Source organism: Eulemur rufifrons, chromosome 15 (genome assembly GCF_041146395.1).
Source record: "Eulemur rufifrons isolate Redbay chromosome 15, OSU_ERuf_1, whole genome shotgun sequence".
In the NCBI taxonomy this organism is placed as follows: Eukaryota; Metazoa; Chordata; class Mammalia; order Primates; family Lemuridae; genus Eulemur; species Eulemur rufifrons.
The window spans coordinates 52,880,780-52,897,788 of record NC_090997.1 but is presented as its reverse complement, the minus strand read 5'-3'; the positions used below and the strand labels follow the sequence as shown (position 1 = coordinate 52,897,788).

Below are 17,009 nucleotides of genomic sequence, written 5' to 3'. Positions count from 1 at the left end.
ACTTAAAATGTAAAGCAATGAGACTGCCATAAGTATTGAATGAAATTTTCTTTTAAAAGATAGGTTTCTGTAAATCAATTTTATTTATTTATTTATGAATGAATGAAACAAAGTCTCGCTCTGTCGCCTAGGCCAGGGTATAGTGACACGATTATAGCTCACTGCAGCCTTGAACTCCTGGGCACAAATGATTCTGCCACCTCAGCCTCCTGAGTAGCTAGGACTATTAAGTGCCTGCCATGCCTGGCTAATTTTTTTTTTTATTTTATTTTTTGTAGAGATGGGGTCTTGCTATGTTGCCCTGGCTGGTCATGAACTCCTGACCTCAAGTAATACTCCCACCTCAGCCTCCCACAGTGCTGGGATTACAGGTGTGAGCCACTGTGTCCAGTCCAAACAATTTTATTAAAGCAATTTTTTATGTTTTATAGAATATATTCTAAATTCCATCAAAAAAGAATGGAAGAACTAACTGAAGTTGGTCTGCAGAACTTTTTCAACCTCTTTCTACTGTTAGCAGCTGTTGTGGAGGTGGAAGATGTAGCAAGTCATGTTTTAGACCTCCTGAATTTCCTGAAGCCTGCCTTTATGACATCTCAGAGAGCCCTTATTTGGAAGGGTCAGATGGCCTTCCTCTTGATGTATGCCCAGAAAAATCTAGACATTGGTGTTTTGGCTGAAAAATTTTCATGTGCCTTCCGGGAGAAAGCAAAGGAATTCTTGGTGTCTAAGAATGATGAAATGGCACAGAGACAGACTTTCTGGACACTTCTTTCCATCTACATTGATGGTGTTCAAGAAGTGTTTGAGACCAGCTATTGCTTGTATGCTTCCCATGAAAAACTGCTTAATGACGGATTTAGCATGCTTCTGCGAGCTTGTCGAGAATCTGAACTTAGGACTGTTTTGAACTTTCTACAAGCTGTTCTGGCCAGAATAAGGTATGTTTTCCAGTCATGTACTAACTTAATAATTTGTTTTGTATCATCACATATACTGATTTATAATAAAGGAGGTTTTTTTTTTTTTTTTTTTTTTAAATCCAAATGTAGAGGAGAGGATTTAGTTTTCTACTACATTGGCATAGATAAATACAGATTTAGTATCCCTTATCTGAAATGCTTGGGACTAGAAGTGTTTTAGATTTTGGATTTTTTGGGATTTTGGAATATTTGCATATACATAATGAGATATCTTGGGAATGCTTAAGTTTAAGCATAAATTCATTTATGTTTCATATATACCTATCCACATAGCCTAAAGGTAATTTTATATAATATTTTCAATAATTTTGTGCATGAAAGTTTTGACTGCAACTTGTCACTTGCCGTCAGGTGTGGAATTTTCCACTTGTGGTATCAGGTTGGTGCTCAGAAAGTTTCAGATTTTGGATTTTCAGATTAGGGATGTTCAACCTGTAGTTTTCAAAAGGTTTTCAAACAATAATTCATCAAAAGAAAGCTTAGGTGCAATCACAAGTGGCAAGACTAAACTTAGAGCAGCTCTGGTGTGATCTCAGAGCCATGCTTTACTTAACCCTTCTTTCCCCTGCTACCTCTCAGAACAGTGTTAATACCCAGAGGTATGTTACATATATTATAAGCAAGACCATGAGCAAAAATCTGAAGTGGCTTTTACTGAACAGTGTGCAATTGTGTACACATAAGGAGATTTTGACCACACTGTACCATTAAAAATAATTGGTTTCTTTAAATTTTTGCTGCAAAGTTGTAGCATCAACTGCATCACATACTTCCAAGTAAACCAGTTTGCTCTGAAGTTAACATAGGATTATTCTGTTAATAACAATCACCTCTATAAAACTGTTTTCAGATCCACTTAAATTATGCAGATACATTAGATGTACAGATACACTCTTATTCAAATACATTAGGTGTACAGGTACACTCAGACCCAAACTTAATAATGGATAAGAACAATGGTTATGACATTTATTGCCTTTAGGCCCTTTTCACATAACAGTTTTACGGATGAAGTGCATGTTCTAAAGAAGTTAGATACTACCACTCGCTGTAGTTGCACCCTGTCGCTGAAAAGTTGTGTAAAAGTTGCATATAGAAATATTTTATTTGAAATCATGTCTAAGGTTAATGAAGAGATTGCTTCCCTCCTCCTAATGTCCCATCACAAATGAAGCATTTGTTTTTCATAGGTACTAACCTTAGCAAAATTTCCAAATTTTAGAAATTTATTCATTATCAAATTTATTTATTACTAGCTTATCTTCTTTATTCTGTGCTGTATTTTCATACTGATTTGCTGACAAGTTTTACTCCTCATTAGATATTATATAGTTTTTATATTTGTCTGCTCTCATCAGTTTAAATTGTAGAGGTTTAGCCAGAATTCTTGATCAGATAATTATCCTCTTGCTCCCTACAGTAAGCTTTATTAAAGTAAGAATCTTAAAGCCCTCAAATTTTTGGATGGGTGGATAGATGGATAAGTAAATTCATAACTAATTTCATAAGAAGCTTTTACTAATTCTCGATCTTCTACATGAGCTATGTTTGTTTTTAGTCTAGCAGAATTTATTAGCAGATTTTATACTTTTCCAAGGCACCAACTCTGTTTTATTTGTTCAGTTTTTTAATAAATGGTAAATAATATTTCCCTGTGCTTCCTGGGAAAATTAGAAATTTCCACATTTCTAGTACTAGTTTTGGTTTGTCTGTATACATGTTTGATATATTTTTGTCTGAATATATAAAACAAGTGAGCTGGCAAGGAGGAAGTACAGTCCCCAGAAGATGTGGTAGCATAAGAATAAGAAAGGAAGGGAAGTTATAGGTATTTTGAGAAGAGGCAGTCATGGAAACAAAATGGCACAATCCATATATCTTTCTGCCTTTTTCATTGAAGATGGGTAAGTTCCTTTTAATCCTTCTTAACAATTGTATTGCTTCTTACATAGTTTTTTTTTCTTTTTAAGCAAATTCATATGCTACCAATACTGTAATCTTTCTAGTTAAAAGTTTCTGACAATCTTTTTTTGTTTTTGTTAAAATTATCTTTAAATTGTGAGTTTAATATATTGTCATGATAGAAATGATAAAGAAAAAAAAATATGAGGCGTAAGGTGACAAGTAAAATTTTCTCTCCTCAGCTTCACTTCTTTATTCTCAAGTTCAGTGGTTCTCAATGGGGGGTGAGTTTGTCCCCCAGGGGACATTTGCCAATGTCTAGAGATATTTTTGGTTGTCATAATTAGGGGATTGCCACTGACATCTAGTGGGCAGAGGTCAGGGATGCCGATACTCACGCTACAATGCACAGGACAGCTTTTACAACAAAAAAAATTATCTTGCCCAACCTCAGCAGTGTTAAGGTTGAGACACAGTGCTATAGGTCTACTGCATGAAGTAAAATGGTTTCTTATGGGACATTCCAGACATCATCTTCCTATATATATGTTTAAAACACAAAATGGATGATCTTTGTTTTACACTTTCCTTTTTTCACTTAATATTTCCTGGACAGCTTTACATGTTAGTACTTGGAGACCTACCTAATTCTTTTTCATGACTACTTAGTGTTTCATTATATGGATGTACCAAACTTTATTTAGCCAATCCCCAACAATGGAAATTTATATTATTTATCATTTTCTATAATTTTTTATTTAATATCTTTATACATTCATCTCTGTGTACTTGTGGAAGTATACCTATAGATTAATTCCTAAGATTGAATTGGTGTATGTACATTTTAAATGTGGATGGATATTACAAATTTCATACCAAAAAAAAAAATTGTACCTGTTTCTACTCTCCCTAATAATATATGAAAAAGCTTCCATTTTCATTTTTGGATCATTGTATGGAGTGTATTTAGAAAACAATGCAATCTAAGATGAGAAATACAGGAATTTGTTAATAATGTAAATTGCAGCTTTGTAGTAGAGTGAGACTTACTTTGAAGGTTGGAGAGGCATTAAAGATGGAAATACAAAGAAAGCAAAAAAATATTCTATATTCATTCACTAACTTATTTTTGTCTTAAGCCTCCTAACTGACATTTTTCTTGGTCTGTAATTCTTCAAAAGTAATGGCTATAAACACAAGAATAATTCTTATATTCTTGAAAGGTTTACAGTTTTTAAATATTGTCTCCTTTATTTTTTTATTAACCCTGCCATCCCTATGTATAGATGAAAAAACAGAAACATGGAGACTTTTTGCGACTTACCTAAAATAACACAGATAAATTTCAGAATTGGCACTCAGACACCGTGCCACAGTTGCCTTTGTTACACAATCTTTATAATTGTTAATAAGTAACTACACTGAAACTGACCATACCACTACATTTTTAATAAATTAGAAGTAATTAAATGAGTAAAATTTGCAAACTATTTGCAAACCTGAAATTATTACCACTATTCATATACTTCTGAGTGCTTTTATGTTTTGTTTTTACTACTAAAAAAAGGGTAGTTGCTTATTAGGGTACTTTTGATTACTTTGTTTTTATAATTTTGTAAGTTGCAAATTTTTTTTTTTTTTAGTAAGTCAGTTGGAGAAAATGAATCGAGAGATGTGGAGACAAGTGAATTATATTTTATTTATAACAATTTGTCTTTGATTTATTAGAACCATTTCAACCATCTAAATTTCACTTCTTGCAATAAAAACAAGTTTTTGCTCTTTAAATTTAATTTAGTAGAAGTCCTTTAGCATTGCAACCAAAGCTATTTCAGTAGTGTTGGAAAGATACTGGTTGCAAATACGTTGTAAGCTATAATACATCTCTGTTAATCTATGGGATCACTATTCAGAAGTACAGAGGTAGGAATCAAGAAGGGATAATGAAGACTGTCAATTATATAAAATGAAAGTAAGTTTACATTTATATTAGGAGTTTTTTGTTTTGTTTTTTTTTTTAACTAGATCTGAATTGAATTTGTTAGCTAGTCTTTGAAACAGTGTTAGGGTAGGTAGCAGGTATGCTGTGGGACTTCAGGACTAGCCTACGGAAAAAAGGACACAGCTATTTATAACATTTGATTCCTTGGACAATTGTATAATTTGATTTTGTCTTATACTACTCAACTGTGATTGAAAACGATTGTTATAAAAAATCAAATCTTGTACAACTTCTATTGCCAAAATTAGGAGTTTTAACAGATAGAAATATGAGGTCTGTGTGTGAATAAGAATGGCTTGGCAATGTGTAAGTCTTTATTAATGCTGTCGTAATTTAGGCACTGCTGTCTTTTGAGTTTCTGAAGCTTGCATGGTAATTTGCACACAGTTCTTCAATGATACTGATAACAGTAGATATTAAGAGGAATTGTGACTGGGATAGTTTCATTTTATCCCATCAATTTTTAGCGCTTTCCAATGGAGATATTGTCAAGAGAGACCAGCTTTTAGTTTGAGATCTTTGGGGGAAGGGCCTCAGATATCATTGAGGATTGTTTGCCCGAAAAAGAAAGAAAGAAGGAAGGTAGAGAAGGAAAGGAAACAAACAAGAAAAAGTCCTTTAGGTAATTGATCATAAAGATGTATTCCTAATTTCTTAACCCAAAATCTGGAACTTCATTCAAGATCTTTTCATAGCAGTCTTTTAGGTGTGCCATATACTATTAATACTATTAGAAAGGTAAAAAATATTTTGGAGAGTTGTTGAAAATTACAGCCTAGGCATTTTTTTTTTCTTTTAAGAATGGAGCTAAATTCTTTGAATTTTGGTTCAGTAGGGAAGATGGATTACATAGATTGATGATATTTATTCCTGGCTGCATCCCTGACAAGAGAAAGAATGAAATACTTTACCTTAGCAATCTCTTCTGTTTTCAAATTCAGGTGGGAATAAGGTATCAGTCCTTGCATAAATGTGTGTGCAGGGTGTGAGAGTGTGTGCGTCTGTGTGTGTGTGTAACCGGGTAATAGTTTTATAACTGTATGACAGAAATTATAGGTAAGAAGGAACCAAGATCACTGATTAAAGGGAGAAGCAGCTCCCTCTAGGCTGTTAAGAAATAATAACTTCATATGCCACTTTCTGCTAACTGGAGCTGATGGCTCACTAGAGCATTCTTTATTGCTGATTAAGTAGCATTATGAAAATACTGACTTGGTTATGTTAACTAAATGCTTCTGTGTTTAAAACTTTGAATGTCAAATAGTTTTAGCAGTCATCTTTAACGTTTCACATTACCTTTCTGGAATCACATTTCTACTTCTCACTTGCTGTTATTTGAGGTTAATATGAAAATGGCAGTCTTTCATTTGTGGAGTTAGGTGTAGCCAAAAGCTTTTCTTTAATTATATCTATTCATGCTGCTATAGTTAAGGGTCTGTCAGCATTTCCATTATAAACCTCCATTTTCGGGGTTTTATAACACAGCTATGAAAATTAGCTCTGGGCGAAAACTTGACATACAAGGCCTCATGAGATTCTCCCTCCTCCCCATCCCCCTTTTTCATTTTTACTGAAGTAAGGGTGAGTGATTTCAAAATGCCTTTTGGCATCTGCAAATATCATTTGGAGTTTAAAAAGAAACAATAAATTTTCAGGCTTTGTACCTGTTTGTTCTACCACTTAAGGGAGGTTGTGGACTTATGAATTTAAACCAAATGGATATTGATCAACTGACATCCTATTTTGTATTAAACAAGAGGCTAGTTTCAAAGATGTCTAAAGGCAGTTGAGAACTTGCCTAAAATGCAAAAGGTTGAGACTAAAAAATAGTTCAAAACCGATGATTTTTTTTTTTTTAGATGCTATGTGCTAAAGTATAACTTCTTAAAAGATTAAGGCTCTTTTCCCTGGCTTCAAAATACATCATGAATGTATTTTATATTTTTAAATCCTTCCTTTCTCTCCTGATGAGGCTGGAAGATCATCTATTGTATATCTGTTTTGACATTTGGAGTGAGTGTGTGTGTGTGTGTCTGTGCATGCATGCGCGCACATGCAGACCTGTGTTCATTATTCCCCTCAAATATTTTCATGCTCAGTAGTTTTATTGGTCTGATATTCTAAACAAAGATTTTTGGTTTTTCTTTCCTTCAGTGAGAGAACTGGGGATTGTCTAGGTAGGAAAGGAGATAGTACAAGAGGAACTATTCTCTTGAGGGTCTGTTGTATGCTCTAGTTTACATGATATTTCTGGAAAAGTAGAATGAATACTCTTGATAGCATGAAAGATTTTTTCTTCCTTTTGTTGTTGGGTGTTCTGTTAGTGTGAATGGGCTACAGTTTTTAATTATTGAAAAATAGTTTATAACAACCTTGAAACTGGTTATGGTTTGTATAAAGAAAAAATTTCTTTTTGTTATTACATATTTTATGTATCTTTTCTTTTCTTTTTTTTTTTTTTTTTTTTTTGCAACAGGGTCTTGCTCTGTAGCCTGGGCTAGAGTGCAGTGGCATCATCGTAGCTGACTGCAGCCTCCAATTCCTGGGCTCAGGCAATCTTCCTGCCTGAGCTTCCCGAGTAGCTGACGGTGGTGCATGCCAGCATGCCCAGCTAATTTAAAAAAAAAAAATGCTGTTTGTAGAGATGACGGACTCACTATTGTCCAGGCCGATCTCAAACTTCTGGCCTCAAGCGATCCTCCCACCTCAGTTTCCCAAAGTGCTAGGATTACAGGTGTGTGCCATAGTGCCTGGCCTTATATATCTTTTGACTGAGTATTTACATATACAGTATAAATTAGTATTTTGACCCTATTTACTCTTCATCAGGCTTGACTTTTACATAGTGAATTTATATTATAAATTTTATAAATAAATGCATAATATAAACTACTCACTATATTAGCTTGGCAACATTCACTTTTTTGTATTTTGAGGAAACATGGATTACCTACTTAATTTTTCATGTATAGGAATTAATATTTGGGTCATTTATATAGTCTCCAACTAGATTTGCTGCATATCTACATAGCAAATCTAGTTGCATAAGTACAAAGTGATTTGTTTAAAATATTAGAATGGAAAACTTATGTGTCCAAATCTTCTTTATTCATAAAATGAGGATAATAGCACCTACTCACTGGATTATTTTGAGAATTATATGCAATAGTGAATATAAAGTGGTTAGCACATTGCCTGGCATATTAGTAAATGTTCAGTAAATGTTAGATAATGCTATCATTCTCATTATTATTTTCAGAAAAATTTATACTTTGATCATTTCTTGATAGTATATTTTAAGCCTAGCAACTTCAGTGGATTTGTGTGTATGTGTGTGTGTTGATTTCTCTTGGATGGTTTTTAACCCATTCCTAATATAGTACCTCTAGCATAGTGACTATTCAATAAATATTTGATTGTGTAACGAATCAGTCTTTAAAATCAAAGTCAGGATTGTAGGAAACATTACTTCACGATAATGGACCTGTTAGAAATTGTGATTCTTTGTTACTAAGTGTTGCTGTAGAAAAAGAAAAGTAATTTTTTTTTTTTTTTTTTGAGACAGAGTCTCACTCTGTTGCCCGGGCTAGAGTGAGTGCCGTGGCGTCAGTCTAGCTCACAGCAACCTCAAACTCCTGGGCTCAAGCGATCCTACTGCCTCAGCCTCCCGAGTAGCTGGGACTACAGGCATGCGCCACCATGCCCGGCTAATTTTTTGTGTATATATATATATTTTAGTTGTCCATATAATTTCTTTCTATTTTTAGTAGAGGTGGGGTCTCACTCTTGCTCAGGCTGGTCTCGAACTCCTGACCTCGAGCGATCCACCCGCCTCGGCCTCCCAGAGTGCTAGGATTACAGGCGTGAGCCACCGCGCCCGGCCAAGAAAAGTAATTTTTAAGGTACAAATGTGACATATATGTATATCCTTCCTTTCTCTTCATAGCTAGTTGATTTTGGGAGGGTATGTCTTTGGGGGATCACTTTTATCATCTTTCTTTTATTGTCACAGCTGCCATTACCTCTGTTTTTAGAACATTAGAAATGCTTGTGTAATCTCCCTGCCTCCAATGCCTTCTCTCAGACCATCTCTTTATTTTTTAACAGCTGTATTGAGATATAATTCACATATTATAAAGTTCATTCATTGGTTTTTAGTATATTCAGAGAGTTGTGCAACCATCGCCACAATTTTAGAGCATTCCTTTACCTCAAAAGAAAATCCTAAACCCATTAGCAGTCACTTCTTATTTTCTTCTACCCAATACCCCATCCCTAGCAACCACCGATTAGAAAGTAGATTTACTTTCTGTTTCCATAGATGACCTTCCATATAAATAGAATCATATGCTGTGTCACCTTTTGTGACTGGCTTCTTTCTCTTAGGCTAATATTTCCAAGGTTCATCCATATTTGTATCAGTACTTTATTTTTATTGCCAAATATTCCATTATATTGATATACCACATTTTATTTATCCATTCATCAATTTATGGACATTTGGGTTGTGTACAATCCTTTTTGGTTATGATGAGTAAATGTTACTATGAACACTTATGTACAAGTTTTTATGTGAACATATGTTTCTTACTTGGGTGTATGCTTACAAGTAGAGTTGCTGGGTCATGTAGTAACTGTTTAATCTTTTGGGGAAATGCCAAACTGTTTCCAAGAGGCTGCAAAATGTCTTTTTGATTGTAGTGATCCTAGTGGGTGTGAGGTGGTACTCACTGTGGTTTTGGTTTACAATTCTCTGGTGGCTAATGATACTGAGCGTCTTTTCATATGCTTATTTCTTTTAAGAAATACCTATTCAGATCATTTGCCTATTTTTATATTGGGTTATTTGTGTTTTTATTATTGAGTTGTAGGAGTTCTTTATATATTCTGTATACAAGTTCCTCATCAGATAAATGATATGCAAATATTTTCTTCCATTTTGGGGGTTGTCATTTCACTTTCTTGATATTGTCCTATGAGCATAAAATTTTTTAATTTTGATAAAGTTCTGTTTGGGTTTTTTTTGTTGTTGCTCATGCTTATCTCATATTTTCTTGCCACATTTATCTTCGTGTAGAACAAGTCTGCTTATATCGTTTTGTGTTTTAATACTGTTAGTGACATGCTGAGGGACACAGAAAAAAATTCCACATTTCTTATGATCGTTAAAGCTATCCACAGTCTGGCTTTACCTACATCTGCAATTTTTCTTGTGATTCCCCTTTACTTTAGTCCGACGGAACTACTAGTTCTCAAGAAGTCCCAGAGTCTTTCTTACTTTTGTTTATATTCTCTTGTTAAAACCAACTGAGGGTTCAGTCAGAGCATGGCCAAGACAGTAGAGCTAGATCTCAGCACTGAACAGCTGATGTCATGTGAGAACCACTGCTAAGAAAAGTGTTAAATTGGGGGAATGAAAGGAGTTATAAGAATTAGAAGTCAGAAATGGTCAGTGCTGGTTACAGTAGGTACAGAGGCCAGGTGGCACAGTACAGAAAAAGGGAAAAAAAGAACCTATTTAGAGGGATTTAGGGGGAATGGAAAGGTGGTTTCAGAAGTTAGGAGTAGTATGCATATGAGAGCTGGGTATGGAATCAGAAGAGCAGTCTATATTCCAGGCAGTAGACTTCTATGCACAACAAGTTGTGCTTTTTGCCTCTGTTTCTTAAGGAGCCCCCAGCAGTGCCTCATCGTTGCTACTGTTGAAGCATAGTATAAAAATCAGGGTGTTTAGGGTCAATAAACCTGAGTTCCACTTACCAACAGAACAATCTTAGGAAGTTGCTTAACCTTTTCTAAGTTTCAGCTGCATCTTTGTAAAATAATACCCACATCACAGGATTTCTGTAAACATCTGCTTAGATTTCTGCTGTCCAGTACAGTAGCCACTAGCTACATGTGACAAATAAATGAATGTAAATTTAAAAATGCAACTCCTTCATTAGACTAGCTACATAAGAAGTCCTCAATAGCTACACCTACATGGTGGAGAGCAGAATGATCTGCCAAGAGACAGCAGTGACTTAGATGCTGCGCAACTGTCCAGAACATGTACCATAATAAGCTCTCAGTACATTCAATACATGTTGGTTTTCTTCTTTCTTCTTCTTTTTTTTTTTTTTTTCTTTTTTTAAGACAAGGTCTTGCTCTGTCACCCAAGCTAGAGTGCAGTGGCATGATCATATTTCACTGCAGCCTCAAACTCCTGGGCTCAAACGATCCTCCTGTCTCAGCCTCTCAAGTAGCTCCAACTATAGGCATGCACCACTGTGCCCAGCTAGTTTTTTTTTATTATTTGTAGAGACAGAGTCTCACTATATGACCTAGGCTGGTCTTGAACTACTGACCTTAAGCAATCCTCCCACCTCATCCTCCCAAAGTGATGGGATTACAGATGTAAGCCACTGTGCCTGGCCTCTTTTCATCATTTTTATGTGAACAATATTATCCTTCATTCCAAGCTTCTGTGAAATGTATGCTTGTCCATATGTCTCCAGTCTTGAATGATATATATTGCTTTTGAATTTTATTAACACTTTCTCTCTGATGCCCTTTATTGTTTTCTACTTTGTGTTGTAATTATTAGTATTTTCTATAGAGGAGACATTCATGTAAAAATTATTCAACAAATTCAACTAATATTTTTGAGTGCTTACTATAATAGGCATTATTATTATAGACACTTGGGATATATCAGTGAACCAGTCAAATGAAGCATACGTGATATGCACTCATGCATTTTTTATATGAACGATAGACTAAGAAAGTGAGAGAAAGGAGAAACTTAGGTATTTGTTCAAGCTATCACCTTTTTTTCACCATTCCATACTTTATTATTTCAGTTGTTAGCATTACTTATGATTGATACTTGTCCCAAAATTTTACCTGTTTATCCAACAGTTTTGCCAATGTCCACATGAAAGTGGACAACAGTATCTGTGCAGGCAAGATATGGATTTAATGCATAATCCGAATTTCATCACTTGTATTTATTGCCTCCTGAACACTCATGACAGCAGGAACCTCCAGAGGATGATGAGAGGTTCATTCTTCTTAATTGATTGAAAAGTTTTTGGTGTTATTGAAAAATAAAACTCAGTGTATTTACTCTAGCTCAATTTTGGGGAGACCATTTTTATTTATTTTTCTAATTCAGTAGGTATCTTCCAACTATTCTCTCACTGAAATATGAAAACAGGTGGAGCAAATGGGCCTTTGGCCATTTGCCTTCCTTTTGAGAGATTTGAGAACCTTTCTTTGTTAAGGCTCAGTCTGCGGGAACACTTTGAATCTAAAAGTAGAGATTGTCTGTTTTGAGATTGGATTGGAAAGAGAAGGTATTTGGAAGAAGGAACTGAGAAATGGAGTGAAAAAAACAATAAAATAATTTAAGAAAATTTCTCAAAACTAAAGATTCTATATTGAAAGGGCCTATTGAGTGACTCTAGCACAATGTAAGAAAATAGAACTCACAGCAGGCTCACCTATGTGAAATTCAAAATACTAGCTACAAAGAAAAGATGCCATAGCTTTCATGAACTTTCTCCACCCTTCTCAATCTTGTCTTTTTTGTATTTGCTGTGATCCTGGTCTTGTAATCTCCAGTTATAATCTAGGTCAGATCTGATATTTAACCCCAATCCTAATAATTAAAAAATTAGTAGGTGAATGGAGCTTTATGTTGGATTTTTTTTTTTTCCAGATTACCCCTACTTTCAAGAAGTAGATGTATGTACTTTATGATTTCTTTTCTAATTCATAGTTATCACCAAAATTTGAAGTTACTAAAAAATAATTTTCCTGGGGTGAAACCTAGAAAATCCACCTCTCATGATTACAGAAGAAAGAGAGGGAAGACAAGGGTGGAGAAAGAATTTGGAGTGAAGAACATTGTATAAAAGGACAAGGACAAAAGAAAATAGTCTGTAAAGAAAGCATTTCATTCTTTTGAAAGTGGATCAGTTCAGTTATTTAGGGAATAGTAGTGCTGTGATTATTTTCTGTACCAACCACTGGAGTATTTCTTTTTAGCAAATGGTAATAAATCAAAAGATGTTGGGGTAAGGTGAAAACTACTTTCCCCAATCTTATTATGTCACTGTGGTTCCTTGTCTGAACCCCATGGTTCACTGTAGGTATTTGGACCACCCAGATCTTTGAAGCTTTAGATGAAATTCAGCAATGAGTTTGTAGGAAGGCATCACTCCTGTGCTCTTTCATGGCACCACACAGTGCTATGTTTCTTAAACCAAAGACATGTTGTCATAATAAATGTATTGAAGACTGGTAAATCCCATTCGTGACAGGTTTGCTAAAGTTAATTTTTCTACAACTATGGAATAGGTTAAAAACCCCTGAAATTGGACTTCAGCACATGAACTTAGTTCCAAGAATCATAGTGAGATAAACTGGCATCGTGGCTTTTGGTTTTAAAAGGGACGTACTTAGAGGAAGCAAGTAAAATTTCAGCATTTGTGTCCAATCAGTGTAGTACAATAAGCTATCAGACATGTTTTTTTAATGATGTGATATGTCACTGAGGGAAGGAAACCAATCTTAATTATCCCCATAATTAATTACTTTTGGATTACTAAAACCTCAAAAGACACTATAAATTGTGGGAAAAGTAGATTCATTATAGTTTTATTCTCACCATCTTCTGGTTATTACCCTAAAGCTGTTTTCTTTAAGATGGGTTTCTTAGAAAACATGAGAGTACATTTTTGTTTTATGAGATGAATTTACTTTTGCCACCATATTGTTCATAAGGAACAGTTTCCTACTTCATGTGGCTTGTGGAGAAGGGTGAATAATTGCTCTGTTTCAAATTTTATTTGTTTATATTTTAACAAAATTGAGAACAAACAAGGAGTGAAACTAACATTTGAAACTCTTAATTTCAATTGTTTCTTCTTTACCTTACAAGATATATATTTTTCTCTCTTTAGGGTATCTCTTGTCAGATTTAAGGCTTATTTAAAATGAAAAGAAAGCTGGAGCAATTTTCTTTATTCCATTTCAGTCTCCTAAGGCCTATTTCCCCCTGGTGAGCTCATAGCAACAGGGGGGTTTAAGGGAATCCAGCTTTCTGCAAATTAATGTCTCACATCATGAAAATTCAGGACTTTTTTTTTTTTTTATCTTGAAAAGTAATACAGTGAGTGCGAGTATTATTTCTTGCCAGCGGGTGGAAGATGAATGATTTTGTCACAGTTTTACTGCTTGATGAGCAGTGTCCTGAGGGTCAGGCTTAAGTCTGTGTCACTATGCTGCTCATTACTCTTGAGCTAAATAAGGGCTGATTGGATCTAAATTGCCTAGCACATGGGCCACAGATGAGCTCAGTGAGCAGGGGATGACCTGCTATTCAGTCTGGGAGTAACCCCGGTGTGCAAATGCAGCATTAGAACACCGTGGGAGAATGAGAGGCTACCGGCTGCTGCCAGCAAAAGAAATCGAAATGTAAAAACTCTTTGATGCTGTGATGTTAGAATTTGAAATGTAGGAAGTGACAGGTTGATGGTACTTATCAGCTTTGGCTGGATTAGAGAACAGTGTCATCTTGCTTATATAATGACAGAAGAATGAAGCCAGCAGCTAACTACTGTTCAGAGCAGAGCTGAGCTGCAGCTGTTGCCACAGCCAGTCGTTGCTGCCTCCTACTGGCAGTTTTCCTGGTAACTGGTAAAATATAATGAAGAAAGCCCCCTCTATTGGTTTCCAGGAATCCTGGGCTCTTTGGTGGTGAAAACTTCCTAGGGAAAGAATGCCCCCCCCCCCCCGCCAAAGAAAACCCAAAGAGATTTTAGAGCATACTTAATAGTAAATTAGATTAAAAAATCAATATTGGAAAAATTGGGTGTTCCCGAATCTTCTAGTGAACCAAGGGTTAATCCATTTATGAAGTGAAATTACCCAGGGCAAGAAATCTTGTATACCCTTCCTGGAATAGTGTTCTTTCAGGGGGCCTCAACTAGGTTAGTTGATCTCTCAATTATTTTTTTTTTTTTGTCAGTAACAGTACTTTACTAACAAGTAATCTTCAAAATCTAAGTACTACAGTGTTAGCACAGTTTGAAAGGCACCTGATAAAAATACAAAGTGAAAAACACACCTGATTATGTAGCTTATACTGTATAAATCTTTCTCTTAGGGAGGAGGTAAGATGGAAGGAAAATGTTTCTCCTACAAGTCAAATGGTTTGAAAATACAACAACCAGCAAAATCATATGATAGAAGATCTCACTTTCATTTGACTCCTACAGTTGTAATTTTTTAAAAAATCAATATTAGGTTATTATATGTTTGTGGTGTTAAACTTATGAAATGTAGATGAGTTTTTAAAGTTATTTATCTCACCATGCTGAGAAAGCTACTATTGATATTTTGTTATATTCTTCCATACTTTTCCTATTCATACACTTTTTTTAAAACCAAAAATGGGATTAAATGCTGTTTTAGTGGCCTGATTTTTTTACTTACTGTATCATCAGCAGCTTTCCATATCAATGACATCTACATTATTTTCTGTATCTTCGTAATATTCCATTGTGTGGATATACCATAATTTACTTGACCTTTTCTTATTTGTGAAAACCTTCACTATTTTGAATTTTTCACCATTAGATACTAAGCTGTGGTGAATGTGCTCATGTGTGTCTTGGCAGAGCGCTTGGGTATTGTACAAATTGTGTGCTGCATGGTTGCAAAGGTGCCATTCACAACACTGTAAATGAGGATTTGATTTTCACAGTCTTATTTGATTACATGTGGAAAGTTTTTTTTTTTAAATGATTTAAAATATGGAACCATAGATGTAATTGTAAAAAATGACTGGGAGCCATGGTTTAATAATTAACCTTTCATTATATTCAAGGTTTATACATATACACATACACTTATGCACATTATAACATACTTCGTAAAGAAGCAAATTTTTAACTAATAGAAAACCTTAAACTACAAAAAAATGAAAGAAAAATTATCCCAGTTTTTGGAAACAAAACTGTAGTTCTGTATGTTGCAAGAATAGAGATAGGAAGCTTCTAGAGTCTATGGTGAAATGACAGATAACAGTGTTAATAAATTAACTTTCATTTCCCAGAATTAGCATTTTCCCCACATTTGTTAGTATAGGTGCCCTACTGTTTTCTTTAAGCTTTTTCTTTCTTACTATTGATATCAAATATAAAATAAAGTTTTTAATATAACTTATGAAATACTTGAAGGCCCTAGAGAGAGTTTTTAATCCCTCTCTTACATTTTTATATTACCAAAATTCATGTATCTACAAAGAATGTAAATAATACAGAACTGTATATAGTAGAAAATGAGTGATTCTCCTCCTAAATCCCCCCTCCCACAAAGGGAGCCACTATTAACACTTTGGAGAATAAATATTCTTCTAAGCTACTATTGCCTCTCCTTTTATCCACACTGCCTCCTTTACCACCTCTTTTATTTTGAAGAAGGGGGGAACAAAAGTGGGATTATACTATGGAAATTTCTACAACTTAATTTTTTTCTTTGAAAAAGATATCAAGACATGTTCCTCTTTCTACACACACATGCACACACACACACACACACACACAAATTATTTAAGCCTGCATAGTGTCTCGTATAAATAAACCATCATTTATTTAACCCACTGAACATTTAGGAGCTATACGTCATTTTAAGATTGCTTGGCTCCTGTACCTATATGCTGTTCCAAGATCCTAGTTACTTGAAAATTTGAGTTGCTTTTAGCTTATTTAACCATGATACTAACTGTAGTTCAATTTGTGAATTATTAATATATCTAGCATCAATACCAGTGAAGCACATTTCCACTTCAGTCATTTAATATATGTGAATCGTATGTGGAATTAGTCTTTTGTTTATAGTAAAAAATAATAAAATATTTTACAAAGTATTTGCAAATGTAAATCCTGACTCTGCCACTCTCTTTCACTTTAATCTTCAACAAGTCATGTAAGTTTTTTGAACCTCAATTTTTCTAACCTATAAAATATGTGTTATAATACATATTGAAGAGTTGGTTTGAAGGATAAAAGAGATAATACATATCAGATGTCTAACAGAGTACCTAATGCTGACTGCTTTTATTATTATTACTG

General features: G+C 34.5%; 1 protein-coding gene across 1 annotated transcript in view; it reads left to right on the top strand.

The window, feature by feature from the left end:
* Positions 1 to 17,009, top strand: part of MMS22L (MMS22 like, DNA repair protein) — a 124,733-nt gene that overhangs the window by 44,732 nt on the left and 62,992 nt on the right. The window contains exon 13 of the mRNA XM_069488296.1: positions 432 to 941. Coding sequence (XP_069344397.1) covers positions 432 to 941 — 510 coding nt within the window. The remainder of the gene's footprint in view (positions 1 to 431; positions 942 to 17,009) is intronic.